The sequence below is a fragment of the Erythrolamprus reginae genome, chromosome 1, assembly GCF_031021105.1.
Source record: "Erythrolamprus reginae isolate rEryReg1 chromosome 1, rEryReg1.hap1, whole genome shotgun sequence".
Classification (NCBI taxonomy): Eukaryota; Metazoa; Chordata; class Lepidosauria; order Squamata; family Dipsadidae; genus Erythrolamprus; species Erythrolamprus reginae.
In genome coordinates, this window is record NC_091950.1 from 39,645,105 (window position 1) to 39,666,281 (window position 21,177).

General features: G+C 38.8%; 1 protein-coding gene across 16 annotated transcripts in view; it reads right to left on the bottom strand.

Moving 5' to 3' along the window:
• Positions 1-21,177, bottom strand: part of KTN1 (kinectin 1) — a 104,131-nt gene that overhangs the window by 22,431 nt on the left and 60,523 nt on the right. For 12 of the 16 annotated variants that reach the window (XM_070749993.1, XM_070750024.1, XM_070749945.1 and 9 more), the window contains 12 exons: positions 20,610-20,678; positions 13,673-13,707; positions 12,896-12,986; positions 10,107-10,175; positions 8,956-8,993; positions 6,569-6,659; positions 6,339-6,407; positions 4,894-4,931; positions 2,580-2,670; positions 2,459-2,496; positions 1,959-2,049; positions 1,809-1,877 (listed from right to left, as the gene is read on the bottom strand). In XM_070749993.1, the coding sequence (XP_070606094.1) occupies positions 1,809-1,877; positions 1,959-2,049; positions 2,459-2,496; positions 2,580-2,670; positions 4,894-4,931; positions 6,339-6,407; positions 6,569-6,659; positions 8,956-8,993; positions 10,107-10,175; positions 12,896-12,986; positions 13,673-13,707; positions 20,610-20,678 (789 nt within the window). The remainder of the gene's footprint in view (positions 1-1,808; positions 1,878-1,958; positions 2,050-2,458; positions 2,497-2,579; positions 2,671-4,893; positions 4,932-6,338; positions 6,408-6,568; positions 6,660-8,955; positions 8,994-10,106; positions 10,176-12,895; positions 12,987-13,672; positions 13,708-20,609; positions 20,679-21,177) is intronic. The other 4 variants (XM_070750041.1, XM_070750049.1, XM_070750058.1 and 1 more) reach the window with 1 other exon arrangement.

Below are 21,177 nucleotides of genomic sequence, written 5' to 3' on the forward strand. Positions count from 1 at the left end.
GGAGTTGTTACATTAGCCAGGAGATTACAATGTTATTGCAGAGTATTAGTTTGGCTGCCAAATTACCCCCTCTATTGCAGGACACACTTGCATGCTTCCCAAGTTATGGTACAGGAGGATGAACTGGCTTTGCACCAGAAATACAAGCAACTCTTCCTGAAGTGTCGTCCTAAGATCCCTTTCTTCCCAGGAACCATTTGGTAAATGGGCGCCATAACCAGGAAAGTTGACAGCTGGCAGGAATCTACCTGCCTGCAGGGTGTACCAACTTGTCTCTCCATCTATTTACTCACATAGAACATGCTTTCAAACTGTTAGGTGGACAGAAGCTGAGGCGAGTGATGGGAACTCACCCTGCCATGCAATACTAGGACTTGAACTGCTGGAACAGAGATAATTTCCAGTGTCATTAAGCCACTGAGCACCAAGTCTTTAAAAACAACCAGATTTGAGAAGACGGTTTTGAAGGAGTGAAATAGGTGTACAGTGATTCCCCGCTCGTTGCGAGGGTTCCGTTCCAGGACCCCCCGCAACGAGCGGGTTTTCGCGAAGTAGCGCTGCGGAAGTAAAAACACCATCTGCGCATGTGCAGATGGTGTTTTTACTCCCGCAGCGCTAGCGAGGAGCCGAAGATTGGGGGCGGCGCGGCTGTTTTAAAATGTCGCCGCCGGCATGGGGGGCTTCCTAGCAGCCCCCCAAACCCGGGTTGGGGGTCCGGGGGGTGCTGGCAAGCCCCCCATGCCGGCGGCGACATTTTAAAACAGCCGCGCCGCGCTGGCTGTCGCCACTTTCGAGCTGAGTCCCGGAGCGAATTCGCTCCGGGACTCAGCTCGAAAGCGCCGACAGCCAGCGCGGAGAAGCCGTTCGCTGGCGCTGGCTGTCGCCGCTTTCGAGCTGAGTCCCGGAGCGAATTCGCTCCGGGACTCAGCTCAAAAGCGCCGACAGCCAGCGCCAGCGAACGGCTTGTCCGCGCTGGCTGTCGGCGCTTTCGAGCTGAGTCCCGGAGCGAATTCGCTCCGGGACTCAGCTCAAAAGCGCCGACAGCCAGCGCCAGCGAACGGCTTCTCCGCGCTGGCTGTCACCGCTTTCGAGCTGAGTCCCGGAGCGAATTCGCTCCGGGACTCAGCTCAAAAGCGGCGAGAATGAACGGCGTGGGCGGGCGAAGGGCGGGCGGCAGCGAGGAGTTTGCGTGGGCGGTGGGGAAACTCCTTGCTGATGCCCGCTGCTCGCCCTCCCGCCAGCAAGAGGGGGAAGACCCAGGGAAGCCGCCCAGCAGCTGATCTGCCGGGCGCCATCTACGCATGCGTGCCCATAGAAAAAAAGGGCACACATGCGCAGATGGTGTTTTGACTTCCAGGTTGAAAAATCGCAAATTACCCTGTTCGCAATGGTCGGGGACGCAATAACCGGGGTATTACTGTATTAGGTTTAAGTCATCTTGTATGCGCCTGATCAGATTAAAATTTACCCACCAACACCTATTTCACACATATGCTGCAATGGAATTAAGAAAGGATGAAATTAAGAAAGGATGGAGACCTGACAAAGGGGTGCAGCCACAATTAAAAGATTATTATTCTCAAGGTGTATGCTCTGAAAGGGGTAAAATGATAGTCTAGAAGTTAAGAGCCATTATTCCAATAAATGGACAGGAAAATCCCTCCTTATCTAGCCAAACACGAGACCTGGCCGATAGTAATTTCAATAGCTAACCGATTTTATTCAAAGTGGCTCCTAAAGCAGAGAGCATGCAATACATCGACTGTCTCACTTTTAAACTCTGCAAATTGGGTAATCTGGAGTAATACCTGTTTGCTGTTTTCCTGCTTGATTTCTTGAATCTGTGCTCTCAATAACCTATTCTCTTCCTGTACAGCCTGTAAGAGAGGATGATGTCTTAAATCTCTGTACCCACTTCATAGCACCCCTCCCATTCCCCTTACAGCTGTCACAGGCACCTGCAACTCTTTTCTTTGGTGAGCAACTTCTTTCCCCCTCTCATCTAATAATGTTGCCATTTCTTGCACTTCTTCTTGTTTCTCTCTCAATCTGTGAACATGGTTTAAAAAAAATACTCATAAAAAACCAAAATGAACCTTTAAGCAAATCACTCAAAACAGAGTCTTTTAGCCAGTAAGCAATATCAGGGCTGAATGACATGAAAACATTTTTTATGACAAGATTGTTTTTCAAGCTTCCAAACTAATTGCGGTTGTCATGCTTCTTTGACTGTTCTGGCAACCAACTGTGCCAGAAATTCTCATTGTTCATTTGAAGATTTACTACCTTGATACAGGAGCAAGTCTTCAAGAATGAGGGAATGCTGTTCCAACCAATACCAAGTACAATAAAATGTCTCTCTTACTCATTCACACCCCAACTGCATCAAGAATTTACCCCAAGTCAAAATGTAGAAGAATAGATAATGGTGGGAAAAAAATCCACTTTGTTTACTTACATTGCCTCATGATCTTTAAGAGAAGTAGCAACAGAAACCTAGCAGGAAAGAGACAGGAGAAAATTAATGTGACAAAATACCTACAATCACCTACAGAGTTTTAAAGTTTCACCAACTATACCTGAAGACATTCTACATTCTTCGAAATCTCACTTTCTTTTTCTTTCAACAATATTTCTAGATTCTTCACCCGTTCCTCTTTCTCCTTCAGTCTGCAACAGAGAACAAGACAAAAGTTACATTTGTCTAATGGATGGCTATTTAAATTAATAAACAATAGACAATAAATAAATAAAACCAACAGCAATTGTTATAGGTCTTCATAGACAAAAAAGGCAGATGCTAAATTCAGGGCACGATCACATGGCCAGGAATGTGGGTCAGCATCTCACCAGAATACAAAGAACAGTAGGGTAAAAGCAAAGGAAAAACACAACATTAACAGTATAAGTAAGTATTTTGAAGAGTCCTCATGATATCCAGTTAGCTGCTGAAAAATTAAGATGAATTAACTTGGGTTTGTATTTAGATGATAGATTCCCAGAAATACAAGTCTATAGATTAGCCTGGGAAATTAAATACAAAAAAAGGTTAGAAAAAGGCAATGGCAATACATCCAGGAAAACTTTTTTTTAATCATTATTTTTTAAAAAGAAAATAGAACCCTTCTTGAACTGGATTTCACTGATATTTCAATGATTTCATGTATTCCTTACCACTCTCATTAGCACGTTAGGCCTAGCAGACCTGGCAAGTACTTTTGAACTCTGATTGAGCAGTGCCAGGGATGCTGCTATCAGAAATCTGCCCTCCGTCCCCGGGGTTTCCGCAAAATGATCAGGTGTGAGGACCTCTAAGCAGATTGGCTGGAAGGACATGCTTATATTTCTGTTGTACTGACTACCTAGTATGACTTTTATCAACTCTGGCTGTATTTCACGCTGGTTTGGGAGTTCCAGGGGTTACAGTCAGGGGTGGGCTCCAGCCGGAACGCTAAATTGGGCTCGATGCCGTGGTTTATGAGTGCTTGCGGGGGTCAGCACGATTTTGCTTCTGCACCTGTGGAGATAGCAAAATCACGCACAGAGCCACAGGTGCACCCGTGTTTCAGCATGTGCGGAAGCAAAAAAAACCTCACCAAAACACAGGCGCACCTGTGGTTCCGTGCGCGATTTTGCTATCTCTACAGATGTGGAAGCAAAATCGCACTGGCCCTGCAAGCACTCACAAGCCGTTGCGGCGAGCCCAATTTAGTGTTCCAGCTAACAGCCCACCCTTGGTTACAGTTCTTGAATGCCTATAATTACAATGCCCTGGAAGAGAAATCATGCACAGTTCATGAGTTCCTCAAGTAGCCTTAAGCTACTTACACAGAATTATTGCTTTGAATACACAAATATATATTAGATATGGTTTTCATATCAGAGCAAATGAGATCTTTGAATGAAGGACATTAGCTACCATCCTTTGCTGCAGGGGTGGGTTCTAACTTAACTTTTATTTAGAGTTACTTAATGAGAGAATTGTGGGACAAAACTCCTGCAGAGACGGGGTGGCGCAATAGTTAGAGTGCAGCACTACAGGCTACTTCAGCTAACTGCTAGCTGTAATTCAGCAGTTCAAATCTCACCATCGGCTCAAGGTTGACTCAGCCTTCCATCTTTCTGAGGTGGGTAAAATGAGGACCCAGATTGTTGGGGGCAATATGCTGATTCTGTAAACTTAGAAGGGGCTGTAAAACTACTATGAAGCGATATATAAGTCTAAATAGTATTGCTATTGCATACCAGCTAGTATGTTTGTGGGTTTCTTCATGGGAAATGTCACTCATATCCACTCTAGTCTGGAAACCAATAGGGTAGAGTCTACTGTGGGGAATCCAGCATTTTGTAATAAAATCTGGGATTCTTGAGAATTCATACAACCAATGAACTATAAAAGATGGTTTGTAGTATGAGCTATGTCACCATTGGATTAGATCCATGCCCCACTTGGCTTTGTAGGCAACCAGAGAAGGTATGGGTGGCTGTATATGGCAAATGAGTAATATTTTTTGAAGGAGAATGTCAATGTCTTTAAAAGAGGTGGTGCTGCAGCCTCTCTTGGCATCTTTTCAGCCAGTCATACACGACATATTTTTTCCTTCTTGTAAGTACCTAATTTCCAGAAGGGGTAGACTAATTATCCTGACCAACAGCCAATTGCAGTTGTTTTAATATCCTTATTTGCTGTTAAAATAATAGTTTCAATTTTAGTTACCTGACTTCTGATCAGAGACTTATGATAAGCCTTACTATAGTTTTCCAATTCTAGATTGTGCAACAAATGTTTATAATATGATAAACGTGATGAAAATTAAAACTATATTCTATTAACATTTCTATTAAAAAGGACTGCTAGAAAACACCTAAATTCTTACTATCAGAAACACTTACTGTTTTTGAAGATCTTCAATGTCCTGACCAAATATCACCTAATAGAAAAAATACACATATAGGTAGCCATAAGAAATATGCAGAAAGATGATAAACTATAAGTCCAACGGGGGGGAAATAAAAGAGTAAACTCTAATACAGTGCTAATATCAAATATATACAGTTGTCTTTTGGAATACTTTGGCACTTCTGTAAAATGTTATTCTTAGGAATTTAATTAAATGCAGTCAGACTATTTTAGAAAAAGAGCATTTTTGTAGGACTAAAATGTTGTGTTCTGGAAGACAAAAGAAATAATGGGCAATAATGAAAAGGTCTTTAAGCAATAGAACCCTTGACTTCCAGATATTCAAACAAAGCTTTTTCTGAAACTAGCCAAGCTGGTAACCAGCACCACTTCATGGCACTGAATTCCAAAATTGAACTACATGTTAAAAAAGAATATTTTCATCCTGATTCTTCCAAAATTCAGATTTATTGAGGATCCCCATTTCCTATATTTTAGGAAGGCGGAAATAATTTTTCCTTGACAACTTTTATCAACCGATGCATAATCCTGTACACTTTAATCATGTCCCCTCTCGGATGCCTTCTTGTTAGACATAAAACCTGCGATATCACAACTTTTCATCATTGGAAAGCTAGTCTAGACCTTGATTATCGTAACTGTCTTCTTCTAAACTTTCGCTAGCTCTATCATATCCTTTTTTGGGTTTCTGACCACCAAAATTGCATATGATATTCCAGACGCAGTTGTGCCATTGATTTATGTAAGTGTATTACAATATTGTCATCTCTAAATACTATTTAGACTAGCTGTTTTCTTAAAATGGTTCTTGGATGACAACCCTAACATTTCTGTGATTCTTCAGAAGTATCATTCATGGAAATGCTATGTCTATCTTTTAAAATAAAGAATACTTTATTATATTTCTGTTTTTCTAGGAGCTCAAAGTAGCTTTCGTGGAATTTCCATTTTATGTCTTAATAAAGATAATGAAATAGGTTAGGCTGAGAAAGATAGACTCACTTACAGTATGTCAGTGGTTTTTGAGCTCTCTCGGTCCAAGTTCAATGTTACAGCCACTACTACTATAACTACTATATAGCCACCTTGACTGTGTTGGTCAACAATAACAACAAGGATAACAATGATATCACGAGCTTGAGTTGATGAATTAAATTTGCACATGACGAAAATGATTGTTCTTTAGAACTATCATTTCTTTACATGATGTTTTCGTAACGATTACATGATGTAGATGTAGACAAGACATATTATCTTAGGAAATGCCTTTGCCCTATTGCATACATACTGATAAGCCTTGTCTGATAATTCATTGTTTTTAAGCCTCTACTGAGAGTTAGGAGAGAAGCACTTAGATGTAGAGGGAGGAACAATGCCAAGTACAATACACCCAGCTGCTAGCTCATAACGGCTTTACCTGAGTGTCTTTCTCAAGCTGGGCCTTTCTTAGTTCTTCTTTCACAGCCTCTATTTCCTGTTCCAAAGCCTTTTCAATGACAAAACATACTAAATTGTACAATGGAGACGACACAAAATGAGAACGTTACAAAAACAAATTTGACTAAAATGCAGTGCAGGGATTAAACACCCTCATAAGTTAATGCCGCAAATAATGGCGCATCAAGATCCAAATGACCCAATACCTACCCCAAGAGTTTTCTCTTTGGTTGCAACTTTAAGGACTTCAGCTTGAAGCAATTCCTCCACGGATTTGATTCTTCCATCTTTTTCACTAATTCTTTAGCAAGACATAAAATTGAAAATGCAGATATAAAGAGTGTATTTTAGAAAATAAACTTTAAATATATATGTTCTTCTACAAGAAGAGAAAGAGCTTAATCAGGAAGTAGATTGTAAATACCAGATGGTGGAAAGCAAGCAATATTTCTACACCAGTAATTGGATTTAAGAAATACAACAGCAAACAAAAACCTAGATGTGGAAGAACTAATAATGCTTGATAGTAAAGGAATACCCGGTTTATTCCATTAAAAAAATATTTTGATATATCTCAGTGTGGTTTTGCATTACAGTAGCAGAAAGTGTATGGACAATCTATTTCAAAAAGTACGTATAGGAACGATTCAAATTTACTGAAAGAGTACTCTAAAGCTCAGCCATAGCAATTTTAGAGCATTTTTAAATTGTTCCAATACTGAATTTCAAATCAGAACAGAACACAATACTTTATTTGACCAAGTATGAATAGACACACAAGGAACTTGTCTCCAGTGCAGAAGCTGTCCCTGAATATGCAAAGGAATAGAGTCATCATCATCATGCCAATAAAAGGGGAAGGGAGTAAAGTAAATAAGAAGGATAAGTGATAATACTACAGGCATACTACATGAGTAAATACACAGAGATATTAGTCAGCACTGTGAGAATTAGGTGTTCAGCGAATTGATGACACGAGGGGAAAACTGTCCCTTTGTCTAGTTCCTTTGGCAAGCAATGCTCTATAATGCCATCCGGAGGGGAGGAATTGAAACACTTTATGTCCAGATTGTGAGGAATATGTAGATATCTTCTCAGCCCTTCTTCTAACCTGCACAATAGATAGCCTTCTATGGAAGGCAGGCTCAATCATTTCTCTGTAAAATTGTATCAAAAGCCCCTGGGGCAATCTGAGCCTTCTGAGTTGACTCAAGAAGAACACTCTTTGTTGCATCTTTTTAATGATGCTTTTAATATTTACTGTCAAATTCAAGTACTGGGAGGTTACAGAACCCCAACTACTGCTGATACTGTGCTGCTGAATATAGTTAAGAGGTGGTAAAAAAGAAGAGTTCCTCCTAAAATTCACTCTCATCTCTACAGTTTTTAAGCATGCTTTCATGGCATCGGACCAGAATATCTCCGAGACCGCCTTCTGCTGCATGAATCCCAGCGACCGATTAGGTCCCACAGAGTGGGCCTTCTCCGGGTCCCATCAACTAAACAATGCCGGTTGGCAGGCCCCAGAGGAGGAGCCTTCTCTGTGGCGGCCCCGACTCTCTGGAACCAGCTCCCCCCCAGAGATTAGAACTGCCCCTACCCTCCTTGCCTTTCGTAAACTCCTCAAAACCCACCTTTGTCGTCAGGCATGGGGGAATTGAAACATCTCCCCCGGGCCTATACAATTTATGTATGGTATGACTGTATGTATGTTTGCTTAATAATGGGGTTTTTTAAATATTTTAAAAATGTAAATTATTAGATTTGTTATGAATTGTTTTATTGTGCTGTGAGCCGCCCCGAGTCTACGGAGAGGGGCGGCATACAAATCTAATTAATAAAATAAAATAAAATAAAATAAAATAAAATAAAATAAAATAAAATAAAATAAAATAAAATAAAATAAAATAAAATAAAATAAAATAAAATAAAATAAAATAAAATAAAATAAAATAAAATAAAATAAATGTCCAGCACTAGATTGTTCCAGGTGTAGCACACGGCCAGTTGTTCAACATCCCATCTACAGTATATGCAGATTCAGTCTTGAATCAGGTCAATGATTGTTATATTATCTGGAAACTTCAGTACTTTAACAGAGGGCTGTAACCATTGGTATATAAACAGAAGAGCAACTGAAAGAGCACGTAGTCCTGAAGGGCGCCTGCACTAATTGCCCAGGTACTAGATGTAATTTTTTTAGCTTCACCTATCTATTAAAAAGCTTATGATCCACCTGCAAGTATGAACAGACACTGTGAGCTGAATCAGTTATTATTCCTTCTATCTACAATTAAGAGTAGGATTAATCGAGGGTATGAGCTTGGGAGAGAGATAGGCCACTACCTTAACAAAAATCCTTTGCTCACAGAAAAGTTCACAAATCAAATATTTTGGGGAATGGGGATTTTTTTTTAATGTAAAAAGGTATACTTTTTTTGGAGAGAGATAAATGTAGGGATACCAAATGCAACATTCATATTTTATATATATTATAGTTCAGAATTTTTAAGTCACTATCTATCCACTTAATTTCAAATAATAACAACATTTAAACATTAAGAGCATATTAAAATCGAAGTCATGCTGCTACTTACACCCTTTGAAGGTCTTCTACCAAGGATGCAAATGATACCTTTGGGGGAAAAAATTAAAATATATTGGCATTTAATAGGAAAAGCTCAAACCACTCTGAGTGGATGCTTCAAAGGATAATAATGATTACCTAGCACAAAATTATACTAGTTTTTATTCATTATTAAATCAATCAATCGTTATATTTATCTACTAAGAGATAGAATAGAATTACAACTGTATTTGCATCATTGTAATTATAATTATAAATTAGAAAACAAATTACTTCTATTATTTAATCCAACTAAACAATAGTATTTGGCAACTACTAATAATTTAATCCTAAACACAGCTGGCACAGTTTAGCTCCCCAGATTCTTTGTGAAAAATATTCTGTATGTCACATTTTCACTCTAGTGGCATCCCACTGGAATCCAGTTTTCCCTCCTCTGCGATTTGTGGAACGTGGATTCCTGGAAACAGTATATTAGGAATGATGGACATATCTCCTACCACCAAACAATTTTATTTAATATAGACTGGTGTCTGAGATGAACTTACATTCCAAGAGTAATCCTTACACACTGTTTAGGTTACAATACAAATTCTCTGCCTGCTAACATTAATTAGCAACCAGAGTGTTGCGCCTTCCTCAAAATGTCAATAATATTTTAGAACTGCCGTAACGTCTGTACCATGTTATCTCCTACATAAAAGATATAGTGCAGACTCTAACTGGCTTTTGGGTGTAAAAAAGCCAACGGATATAGTAAAACAAGATGTGACAACAGATATCAAATCAGAATAGCAACAATCACAATCCAAAAGTTTCAAGTAAAATTGTCTAGACATCCAAAAAATATATATATTTATAAATCAAATATATAGGCTACTTAGTTAATAGTAACTTTGGGTAACAGGATAAGAACAATCAAAACAATGTAAAACAAAGGAAACTGGTATTCCTACAGGGGACTCATTTCCTAACCTAGCAGCTGGGGGGAAAGCTAGATCTTCAAAGCTAATTTAAAACAAAACATTGTCACAGCACCGCAATTCTCCAGTGGGACACTTATAATTAGCAGATTCCATCTAATGGATGAAAAATGTTATAGTTATAATTACCAGCAATCCATTTGAAGATATTTTTTTTTAAAGTTTTGATAAGATATACCTGCTCAGTCTGTACTTTCCGAAGACTTTCAACTTCACTTTTCAGGGATAAGTTGTCTGTTCTCAATGCCTTTAAAAACAAAACAGTTTCTATATTGAAGAACTGCAACACTGCTACTGATCTTTACATAATAATAATTGTTACTATTAATTAAATTTATATGCTGGCCCAACTTCTGGTGACACTACAATTTATACATTATATAATTCATAAACTATTTTTAAAGTTTATAAATTATTTAAAACATTAAAATTAGACATTAACAGCAAGAAAAAAGAAAGAGAAAATGGCAGGATGACAAGCAGGGTGTGGGAAGTAAATCAAGTTGGGTCAAAGTCATCTTCAGCAAAGGCCTAGATGAAGAGCCATGTCTTCAAGGCCTTGGAAACATCGGCAGGGTGGGTGCCATCTTGGGGGAACCTCATTCCAGAGGACAGGCATTGTGAAAGAAAAGTGGTCCCTCTGCAATCCTCAGAGAGTGTTATTTAGGCACACCAATCCTGCCAGATTGAATTGGCCAAGCAGATACAATGCAACATAGATGGTCCCTCAAAAAAACCCAGTAAATTTAATTAAATGTGAACTTAAATGTAATTCCTCGGTGCAGATTTGATCACTTATTATTATTATTATTATTATTATTATTATTATTTATTAGATTTGTATGCCGCCCCTCTCCAAAGACTTGGGGCAGCTCACAACAATAATAGAAACAATATAACAGTGAAACAAATCTAATATTAAAAATAAAACATATATAAAACCCCAGCAATTAAAACCATACAACACATACATACCAAACATAAAATATAAAAGCCTGGGGGAGGATGTCTCAGTTCCCCCATGCCTGGCGATATAGGTGGGTCTTGAGTAATTTGCGAAAGACAAGGAGGGTGGGGGTCATTCTAATCTCTGGGGGGAGTTGATTCCAGAGGGCCGGGGCCGCTTCCGAGAAGGCTCTTCCCCTGGGGCCCCCCAAACGACGGGACCCGGAGAAGGCCAACTCTGTGGGACCTTATCGGCCGCTGGGATTCGTGCGGTAGAAGGCGGTTCCAGAGGTATTCTGGTCCAATGCCATGTAGGGCTTTAAAGGTCATTACCAACACTTTGAATTATGACCGGAAACAGATCGGAAGCCAGTGCAGGCCACGGAGTGTTGCAGAAACGTGGGCGAATCTAGGGAGCCCCACGATGGCTCTCGCGGCTGCATTCTGCACGATCTGAAGTTTCCGAACACTTTTCAAGGGTAGCCCCATGTAGAGAGCATTGCAGTAATCGAATCTCAAGGTGATGAGGGCATGAGTGACTGTGAGCAATGACTCCCTGTCCAAGTAGGGCCGCAACTATTATTATTATTATTATTATTATTATTATTATCATTATTATCATCATCATCATCATCATCATCAATGGAATAATATTTTAATATAGAAGAATGCTTTATACTTTTTCCCTGGACACTGCAAGAAATACCAAAACCTGGCACACATACCAAATGTTAAATGAGTGTACCACAAGGGATCATGAATGACACCTTCATATTTAGGCATTCCAGTTTGGCAATCTAAATTACACTCAATGACACGCTATCAAATGACACACTGATGTCCTCATCACAAAAGTCTCTGAAAGCTTAATCTTATTCCAGCAAAAAGAACATAATGTCTTAATTCTCGCAGCAGAAGGGTGGGTGCGTGGGAGTAAAAGAAGCAATGAGTTGTCTTTGAGTAGTCATCTGTGGATACTTACCTTATTTTTTGGAGTATAAGACGCACCTTTATTTACACACACACACACACACACCAAAAAAGGGTAAAAAACCTGGGTGTGTCTTATACACCAAATGTAGTCCCAGCCAGCTACCCCCACCCTTTGGTCTCTGCCTCCCAGCAATTTACCTACTTGCAGCAAACAGCACAGAGCCTGATTAGCATAAGCAATTAAGTATCAGCCTCCCGACCCACAGATGATTCAGCACTGGCAAACAACTAGCTGCAAGGAGTCAAATTGCTGCGAGGTGGACTGCTGGCAATGTTGGACTGCTGAAACTGCAAGGAGGTAAATCAATCAAAATAAATGTCTATAGAATGTTCAAATTACGGTATTAGACTTATTTTTTAAGGACTGCTTTATTATTGTTCTAGACAACTTAACAAAATGAAGAAGCTTTTTAAAATAAATGCTTATTCTGAAGAGGCTCAGTGTTATTGTGTCTTCTTTTAAACAGCAGAGAATAATGTATATTTATTACAGAAAGCCACATCAATTTTAAAGATCTGTAAAAGTGTAATCTGAAATGTAACAGTGTCCTGTTTAGTATTAAGATAGGGCAGCTGAGTTAAACATCGATTTAGTCTTGTTTGGAGTAGATCTATTCAAATAATTGAGAGGAGTTAGTGTGACTACATTTAACAAACCTTTCTGGCATTAATATATTGTACATTTCTCCAATTCTTTGATATTTCTATGGGTCAGACACACAGGCACAGAAATACACAGCAAACAGTGTATATCATCTGTGCTGTTTGGTCAATTGCTCGGAGGCAGAGGCCTTTTCCCCTTGTTTTCCTCCCCAAAAACTAAGGTGCGTCTTACACTCCAGTGTGTCTTCTACTCCAAAAAATAAGGTATATGTGAGTTGTGTGTCCACACAAAAGCTCACCCCAAACATTACAAAATCCCCCATGTATATTGTGCAATTTGGCATGGCTAGCTGAAGTACCATAAAATCTTACACACTCTCGCACTACTCAGAAGTAAGCCATCTATTACATCCATAAAGTCATTACCTTTAATTCTTCTTCCTTATTTGCCATTTCTATGAGCCCGGTTTCAAGGAGTTCTTCAACCGTCTTTATTTTGTCATCCTTATCCGTAATACTGAAGAAAAGAACATGTACATTGACAATTATTCAAAACTGGTTCATGTAGATTGACAACTATTCAAAACTGATTAAAATAATCAGGATGGCAACTTTATGAACATCTCAAGGGGTGTTTACCACTGAATAGTCTTCACAGAACCAGGAGTAACATAGCCTTAATTCCTTAGAATATCACTTCATCCAGAAAGCACCTTCCCATCCTACTTCCTTAATTTCCTTTACTAAAGGGAAAGGGGTTCTTTTGGTGGCTCAGAGGCTGAAAGTGAAGATGGATGGAAGCTTATGATGTTGCCTTTCTTTTTTATGCCCCTCTTTCTTGTTTATTGTGTAGAGGGGGAGAGAATTGGATATAATTTTTTTTGCACCAATTATCTTAAGGCTGCTTTAGATATATATGAAAGTTATTTTTACATCTGAAAATAGGAAAAACATTGTGCAGCTGGAATTTTAGAAGCATCATCAGTATAAAATTGGGGCAATGCAAGCTAAAGATTCAGTAACAATAGTTTATCCATTTCTGATTTGCATAGAAATGTCAAAGATGGAACTTGAGAACATTTCTTTGTCAAGCCATATTTTTCTGAAATCTGTGGCAGACCCATCCCACCCTGGGTTATACAGATTTACAGGAAGGTAAACTTGAAAAACAATTAGGAGATCATTTATTTTCCCATCCCTTACCTTCTTTCCAGTTGTTCCAGCAATTCTTTGTTAGCCTAATAAGTAAGAAACAAAACATTAAATGTTAAGTCTACAATTTTCATCCTACGATATTCAGCTGCTTGGAATGCAAATGTTTACACTCACTTAAAAGTCATGGCACAAACCCACCCCAGATATTTTAGTATCATTAACTGAACACTCAAATGGAATATGCTATTGATTTGTTAAGAAGAGGTGGCAGAACAGGAAGGGAAAGCGACAGTCTTTATAGGGTAATTAGTCTTTCTCTTTCTCTTTTCTGATGTTTGTCTAGAACCAAGTTAGTTGAGATAAGAGATGAAAGTGAAGTTCCTGGTGCTCTCAGAATTTGATTGCTTGCTTGCACTATGTTTCATTACCAGCCAGATAACATAACAGTGCAGAAATTATAGTCATCAATGCCACCAGTAACAGTGTACAAATGTGTCCTTTTTTCGGGTCTTCCTCAACCATACTCCTGCCCATACAAGACTGAATCGCAAACTTTGTAGTACCTGACTTGGTTCTTCTAACTCAGTGATAGTGAATCTATGGCATGTGTGCCAAAGGTGGCAAACAGAGCCATATCTGAAGGCACACAAGACGTTGCTCTGTGTCAGCTGATTTTCTGCCTTCTTTTCGGCTGTTTTCGCTTTCCCTAGATTTCAGGAAAGCCTCCTGAATCCTGAGAATGGCAAAAAATGGCCCAACGGGCCAACCGGAAATTCGGAGGCTTCAGTGAGGCCTGTGAACATGTGCGGGAGGGGAGCACAGGAGGGGCTGTATGTATGCATGGGGGGTAATGCAGGGGTTGTGTGCATGTGTGGGGGAAAGGTGCACACACATACACTATCATGCGTGCGCGCATCCTTTTGGCTTACAAGCCAAAAAAGGTTTGCCATCACTGTTCTAACTCTTCTAACATTGCGAGTCAATCTTTCCTTGGCGAATTCTCTACATTTATTTTGACACCTTTTATGACTGCAATGTTAAATTTTATCAATCTTTTTATCAATCGCAATTTTGATGAAATGAATAATGAAAATTATTCCAAGTAGTAGCAAGTAGCCGCCCCAAGTCTACGGAGAGGGGCGGCATACAAATCTAATAAATAAATCTAATAAATCTAATAAATAAATTTTCTTCATAAATTGGAAGTTATCCTAGTAAATAGAATTCTATTATTCTATTCTATACATTATTTGATATTCATTTATTTATTTATTTATTTATTTATTTATTTGATTTGATTTGTATGCCGCCCCTCTTGGGAGACTTGGGGCGGCTAACAACAGTAATAAAACAATGTACAATAATAATCCAATAAATACTAAAAATGATTTAAAAACCCATTAATATAAAAAACCAAACATACAGACAGACAGACAGACATACAGACAAAAATATTACATTTTTCTTGACCAAAGAAATCTAAAGAATTTTATAATACCTACTGCTACATATTTGGTGTGTACCAGGTATCCTACACTATTTATACAAAAACAACAATCATGAATTGTATGTCATTAAGTCAGTATTATCTCTTTAGCAAACAGTAGACAGATGTTCTCTTGGATGACCTATCGCCAGCCTGGCCTTGAGGTCTTTCAGGAGGGCACCCATTCATTCTATAGCAATTGAGAAGCCTACCTGTTCTGCATAAGAAACAATCAATAAGCACCTAGATCTTTAGTCCACTTCAATCTTAGTTATTTTCAGTCAACAATCTTTTAAAATCAAATCACCAGAGATCCTTTAACATGGGAGGGTACCCCAGATGTTATGAACTACAACTCTAGTATCCCTCCTCAGGTATGTTTGCCTATCCATAATAGTAAACTACTTTATGGTTTAGCACTGTAACTTAACCACTGAAACTTGTTCAAGAACCTATAATGAAAATGCATAATACAATTTTTGTGGAACAACTGTGGAATAAGATTCAGTATGTAATGGAATGGAACGCTTTTTTTTTCATCTATGAACAGTATGAAGGATGTCTGTTTTTATTTCAGTAAGAAAGAGTTTTCTATAAACCTTAGATGGCGGTAAAAGCCAAGCTTCCAGCAGTTGAGAGATGACAAACATTACTATAAAATAGTAAGTGGGAGGTAAACTAAAAACAGATGTACAGAAGACATTCCTTAGGGAAAATCCCATAATTGAAAGAAAAGGAGCAGGTACCTTTCATTCCTGGTAGAAAAAGGAATTTCGCAATAAAGTTGATGTACCATTTTCCTGCTTAAAGGAAGATATCCTTATCTGACGTTAGAATGGTGCCCAAAAGGGTTTGAATGACTCGCTGAGCAAAATTACAAAGTACTACTTATTACAAAGCTCTTCTCCTAAAAGAAATGTCAATTCTGATTTGTGAATGAAAAGAGTTGTGCTATTTTTCCTTTGTTAAGGCACCACGTACTTACCTCACAAAGCTCAACCTAATCTTAAGACCACGTTGCTGCCCTGCATATAACACTGAGGGGACACTGGTAGAGAAGGTAGCCAAACTGCTAGCAAGATGCACTGAAGAGTAGATGAACCAGACAATAAAACTGTAGGCTTCCATGTACTGAGCTAGTTAATGGACAAGTTGAAGGAGGCCTTGACATGTTTGATTGAACAATGAAAGATGTGACTCTGATTAATCTAACGTTGTTGAGGTCTCCCTCATGAATTTAACTCAGAATTGTTGAGTGCTAGCCTAATTACTTTGAGTCCCAAGAAGTCTATAAGATTTTAGTGAATCCAATAACATCTACTGCATAAGTCTCCTAAGCCTCAAAGGCTGGCATTGGCAACTATGATGGGTGAAAAAGAACTTCCAAAGGAATACACCCTTTTCAAGGGCCTTAGACATCCAGCGTATGAAAGACTTTCAAACGCGGTCCTCAAGAAGGAAAATGATGCCTACTATAGGGAGTATGAGGGAGCCCTGGCCCATGGAACTTAAGAGATGACCTGGGGCTGCTGAATTTCAACCATTTGGCATGCATCACTGACCTGATTAATTCCTGTAAGGGAGGAGGGCCAAGCCTGCCAGAATAATTCAGCTTTGTTTCCAGAAGCTGCAGGCATTAAGCGGGGGCATCTGCCTCTTCTCCCAGCTGATGCAGAAGCCAAGGTATGATAGGGAACAGACTATCATGCTCACTCTGTTAAAGAATGAGAACAGAGGAGAAGGTAATCTAAATAGCAGTAGGTATGAATTTTGTCCTAAGAGAACACTACATGTTCTACAAGGATCTTTATGTTGCCATGTCAAATGGGAGAGCAGTGTATTGAGAATGATGGCCCAGTTCAAATCTCAAAAGGAGATAGGGAAATGAACATAGAAACAAGGATCTTGGAAATAAAGGAAGGCTAGCAAAAAAAATAATAATGGAATTTTGGATTGCCACATGAAACAAATTGCCAGTGGGAATGATTCTATGGCTTTGATGGCAAACGGATGATTGATGGCTTGAAGTAGGTGCTTTGCTTTCTGTACTTTCAAGGAAGAACTTCATTACCTGTGTCACTGTATGAAACACCCAAGTGCCTGAATATTAGAACACTAGCACTAGGCAAATAAACAAAGTCTGCCTACCCCCAGACTCATTGATGATAATGATATGTGGTCTGTATTTATGAAGAATGACCCTTAGATTCCTGCTGCTTTAGCTGATAATCTGAGTCATGCCAATAAATTATGATCTTTCCTTGTGTAATTTTGGTTTTGGATAGGAAATGAAAGGAAGTGACCTTAGGCTAAGCAAGTTGCTATCCACTCTTCTTGTGGAAACAGCTGGAAAGGCTTCCTTGTTGTCCTTGTTTCCAGCCAAGACATCATCTAATGATTTTCAAGAGTGTTTTCACCCAAAATGCTGAAAGTTAATAGCAGCTTGGATTTATTATTTATTATTTGATTTATACCTTGTCTTTCTCCTGTGGAAAGCACTCGGGGTAGCTAACAAAAATTAAAACAAAAATATTTAGATATTTAACAAATTGATTCAGAAAACAATGAAATTATTTTTTAGGCCCAGTACTCTTCAACATCTTTGTCAATGACTTGGACGAGGGGATAGATGGGGAACTCATCAAATTTGCAGATGACATCAAGCTGGCAGGAATAGCCAACACTCCAGAAGATAGGCTTAAGATACAGAAGGATCTTGACAAACTGGAACATTGGGCGCTATCTAACAAATGAAATTCAATGGTGAAAAAATTAAGCTTCTACATTTAGACAAGAAGAGCAAAATGCACAGGTGCAATATATGTGGTACCTTGCTCAACAGTAGTAACTGTGAGAGGTATCTTAGAATTCTAGTGGTCAACCATCTAAATATGAGCCAACAGTGTGAAGCAGCTGCCAAAAAATGGTAACACAGTTCTAGGCTGCATTAACAGAGGGGTAGAATCAAGATCATCTGAAGTGTTTATAATTCCTTGGTAAAGCCTCACTTGGAATAATGCATTCAGTTTTGGTTGCCAAGATTTAATAAGAATGTTAAGACTCTAGAAAGAGTGCAGAGAACAGCAACAAAGATGATTAGGGGACTGGAGGCTAAAACATATGAAGAATGGTTGCAGGAACTGGATATGTCTGATTTAATGAAAAGAAGGACTAGGGGAAATATGATAGCAGTGTTCCAATATTTTAAGGGCTGCCACAAAGAAATGGAAGCCAAACTATTCATTCTCCTAAACACCTGAGGGTAGAACAGAAAGCAATGGGTGGAAACTAAACAAGGAGAGAAGCAACTTAGAACTAAGGAGAAATTTTGTGACAGAGCAATTAATCAGTGGAACAGCTTGCCTCCAGAAGTTGTGAATGCTCCAACACTGGAAGGAGAGGGGGTTGGATTAGAAGACCTCTAAGGTCCCTTCCAACTCTGTTATTATTATTGTTGTTGTTGTTGTTGTTGTTGTTGTTGTTGTTGTTGTTATTATTATTATTATTATTATTATTATTATTATTATTATTATAGATAACAAAATTGTCTAATAAATCAAAGTGCTGTTAGACTATGTGCCAAAAAGATGAGTCTCTTCAAGACAGCCTCTAGGATGCTTGGCTGCATAGCTAGAGATATAACAAGCAGGAAGAGGGAGATTGTGATCCCCTTATATAGAGCGCTGGTGAGATTACATTTGGAGTACTGTGTTCAGTTCTGGAGACCTCACCTACAAAAAGATATTGACAAAATTGAACGGGTCCAAAGACGGGCTACAGGAATGGTGGAAGGTCTTAAGCATAAAACGTATCAGGAAAGACTTAATGAACTCAATCTGTATAGCCTGGAGGACAGAAGGAAAAGGGGGGACATGATCGAAACATTTAAATATGTTAAAGGGTTAAATAAAGTTCAGGAGGGAAGTGTTTTTAATAGGAAAGTGAACACAAGAACAAGGGGACACAATCTGAAGTTAGTTGGGGGAAAGATCAAAAGCAACATGAGGAAATATTATTTCACTGAAAGAGTAGTAGATCCTTGGAACAAACTTCCAGCAGACGTGGTTGGTAAATCCACAGTAACTGAATTTAAACATGCCTGGGATAAACATATATCCATCCTAAGATAAAATACAGGAAATAGTATAAGGGCAGACTAGATGGACCATGAGGTCTTTTTCTGCCGTCAGTCTTCTATGTTTCTATGTTTCTCTATCGATCTTAATAACCTGGCAGATTAATAACCAGAGGTCTAGTCTGCCTTGGTGACTGCTCAACACATCTGCAGAAGAAATATTTGCTGCAGGGTTTGAGGCAACAGGAAATATTTCAGCCGCCCTTGGAACTAAAAGTAGACCATTCAGGAAATCTGTACCCACATTCTTAGGAAATGCTTCCATCTCATTCAGAAAATTGATAGCAGAAACAGCAATATGGAAAAACTATTTGGGGAATACTTTAAGTTCCTGCTAAATTCTCTCTATCTTAAGTTGGAGTTCTTTGTATAAAGGAATTACAAAACTGATTTTATTAGACAGCAAGAGCTCTGCTTGGCCCTCAAAACTCAAAATTCCAGAGCTACAACCACAAAGGTAAATAACAGTGACCACCTCTGTGTCGGTTCCAGAGCAGCCTTTCTTATATCTGAATTAAACAAGCCCTCCATCTCCTAGTTCAATCCTAGTATACACTTCCATGCCAAACTAGGGGGAAAAGGAGAAAGAAGAGGTTGTGTTCCTCATCAATCTTGGCTATTCACAAGTTGTTATTTCTCTGGCCAGACACTAAATTCAATGTATCTTTTTTATTCAATTCCACTGAAGTGACAAGCCAGTGGTGGAAGAGAGAAAAATAAAAGGAGAAAAACATAAATGAATGAACGAGGATTGTCATCGTGGGATTCCAAACATGTACTATCATTTCTGCTTTTGCAGCCATATGTTTTGGGAGGGAGTACTGCAGGTGCAGAGGGAAGACCTTTGCAAGTCTGCTAAAGACATAAGGTCAATGGCAATGGACTGGGGAAACTTGTCATGGCCAACTCACTGTGGCCAACTCACCGCAATCTAACTTGCCATGGGGCAGTTCAACAAATATATAAGTTAAATTAATTTTGACTGAATCATGGCCAATAATAATAATAATAAAGGTCAATCCAGAAATACAAGAGTTATGTGGCCACCAATAATAAAAGTACCTGAATGAAACAATTAATATAGCATCGAATTATCCTGCAGTGAATTGTCTCATGTGAGTTGGCTGCGGCAAATGAACCTGTCGAGTCGTCCCAGATCTCATTGACAAGAACTTGATTCATTAAAAAGGGAATAGCCTTTTATGGTGGATAAGGCTGCTGCTCAGCCTGGTGTTGTACTGCCATATCCAGACCATTTACTGTTGTTCTACATCAAATTAAACTTTAGTAGACATAAGCCTGTTTGTTTTCATTAAACATTAAACACCCTAAATTATTATTATCTGCAGCGAAGTGTGCCATACCTGCTCGGAGAGGACAGCCTGCAGTTTCTGAATTTCCAACTGTAAAGTTTTGTTTTGATCCTCTAGCTCCTAGAATGTAATTGTCAAATCATACTGTTAATCTGGAATTACAAACTTATCATTTTCTTTAAGAGAAATAGCAAGAACATATTAAATGATTCCTACTGGAACTGGCTTCTATTACTGTCTTGAAAAGGTAAATTTGGGGGAAAGACACACCCAGAGACACAGCTCTTTATATGCAATATTCACCTTTTTCATTCTCTAAACATGGCTTAATTTATCCTTAATCTGATTATTTTAATATTACAATTTTCAAAAATTCCAAATGGAAAGGTCATTTCAAAGTGAGATTTTTAAAGGACAGTGAACATAATAATTGCAATTTATAGGAAGTTAATCAACAAGAGGGAATACTACCAACATGCGGAGGAGGAGGGGGTATAAATAAATAATGAAAACAGGAAAGAGCCAAAGTAAAATCCAAACTGCTTCACAAAGGGAAAGGACAGACATCCAGCACTTTTCTAGATATTTCAATTCTTATAAACCCCAAATTTGGTTAATT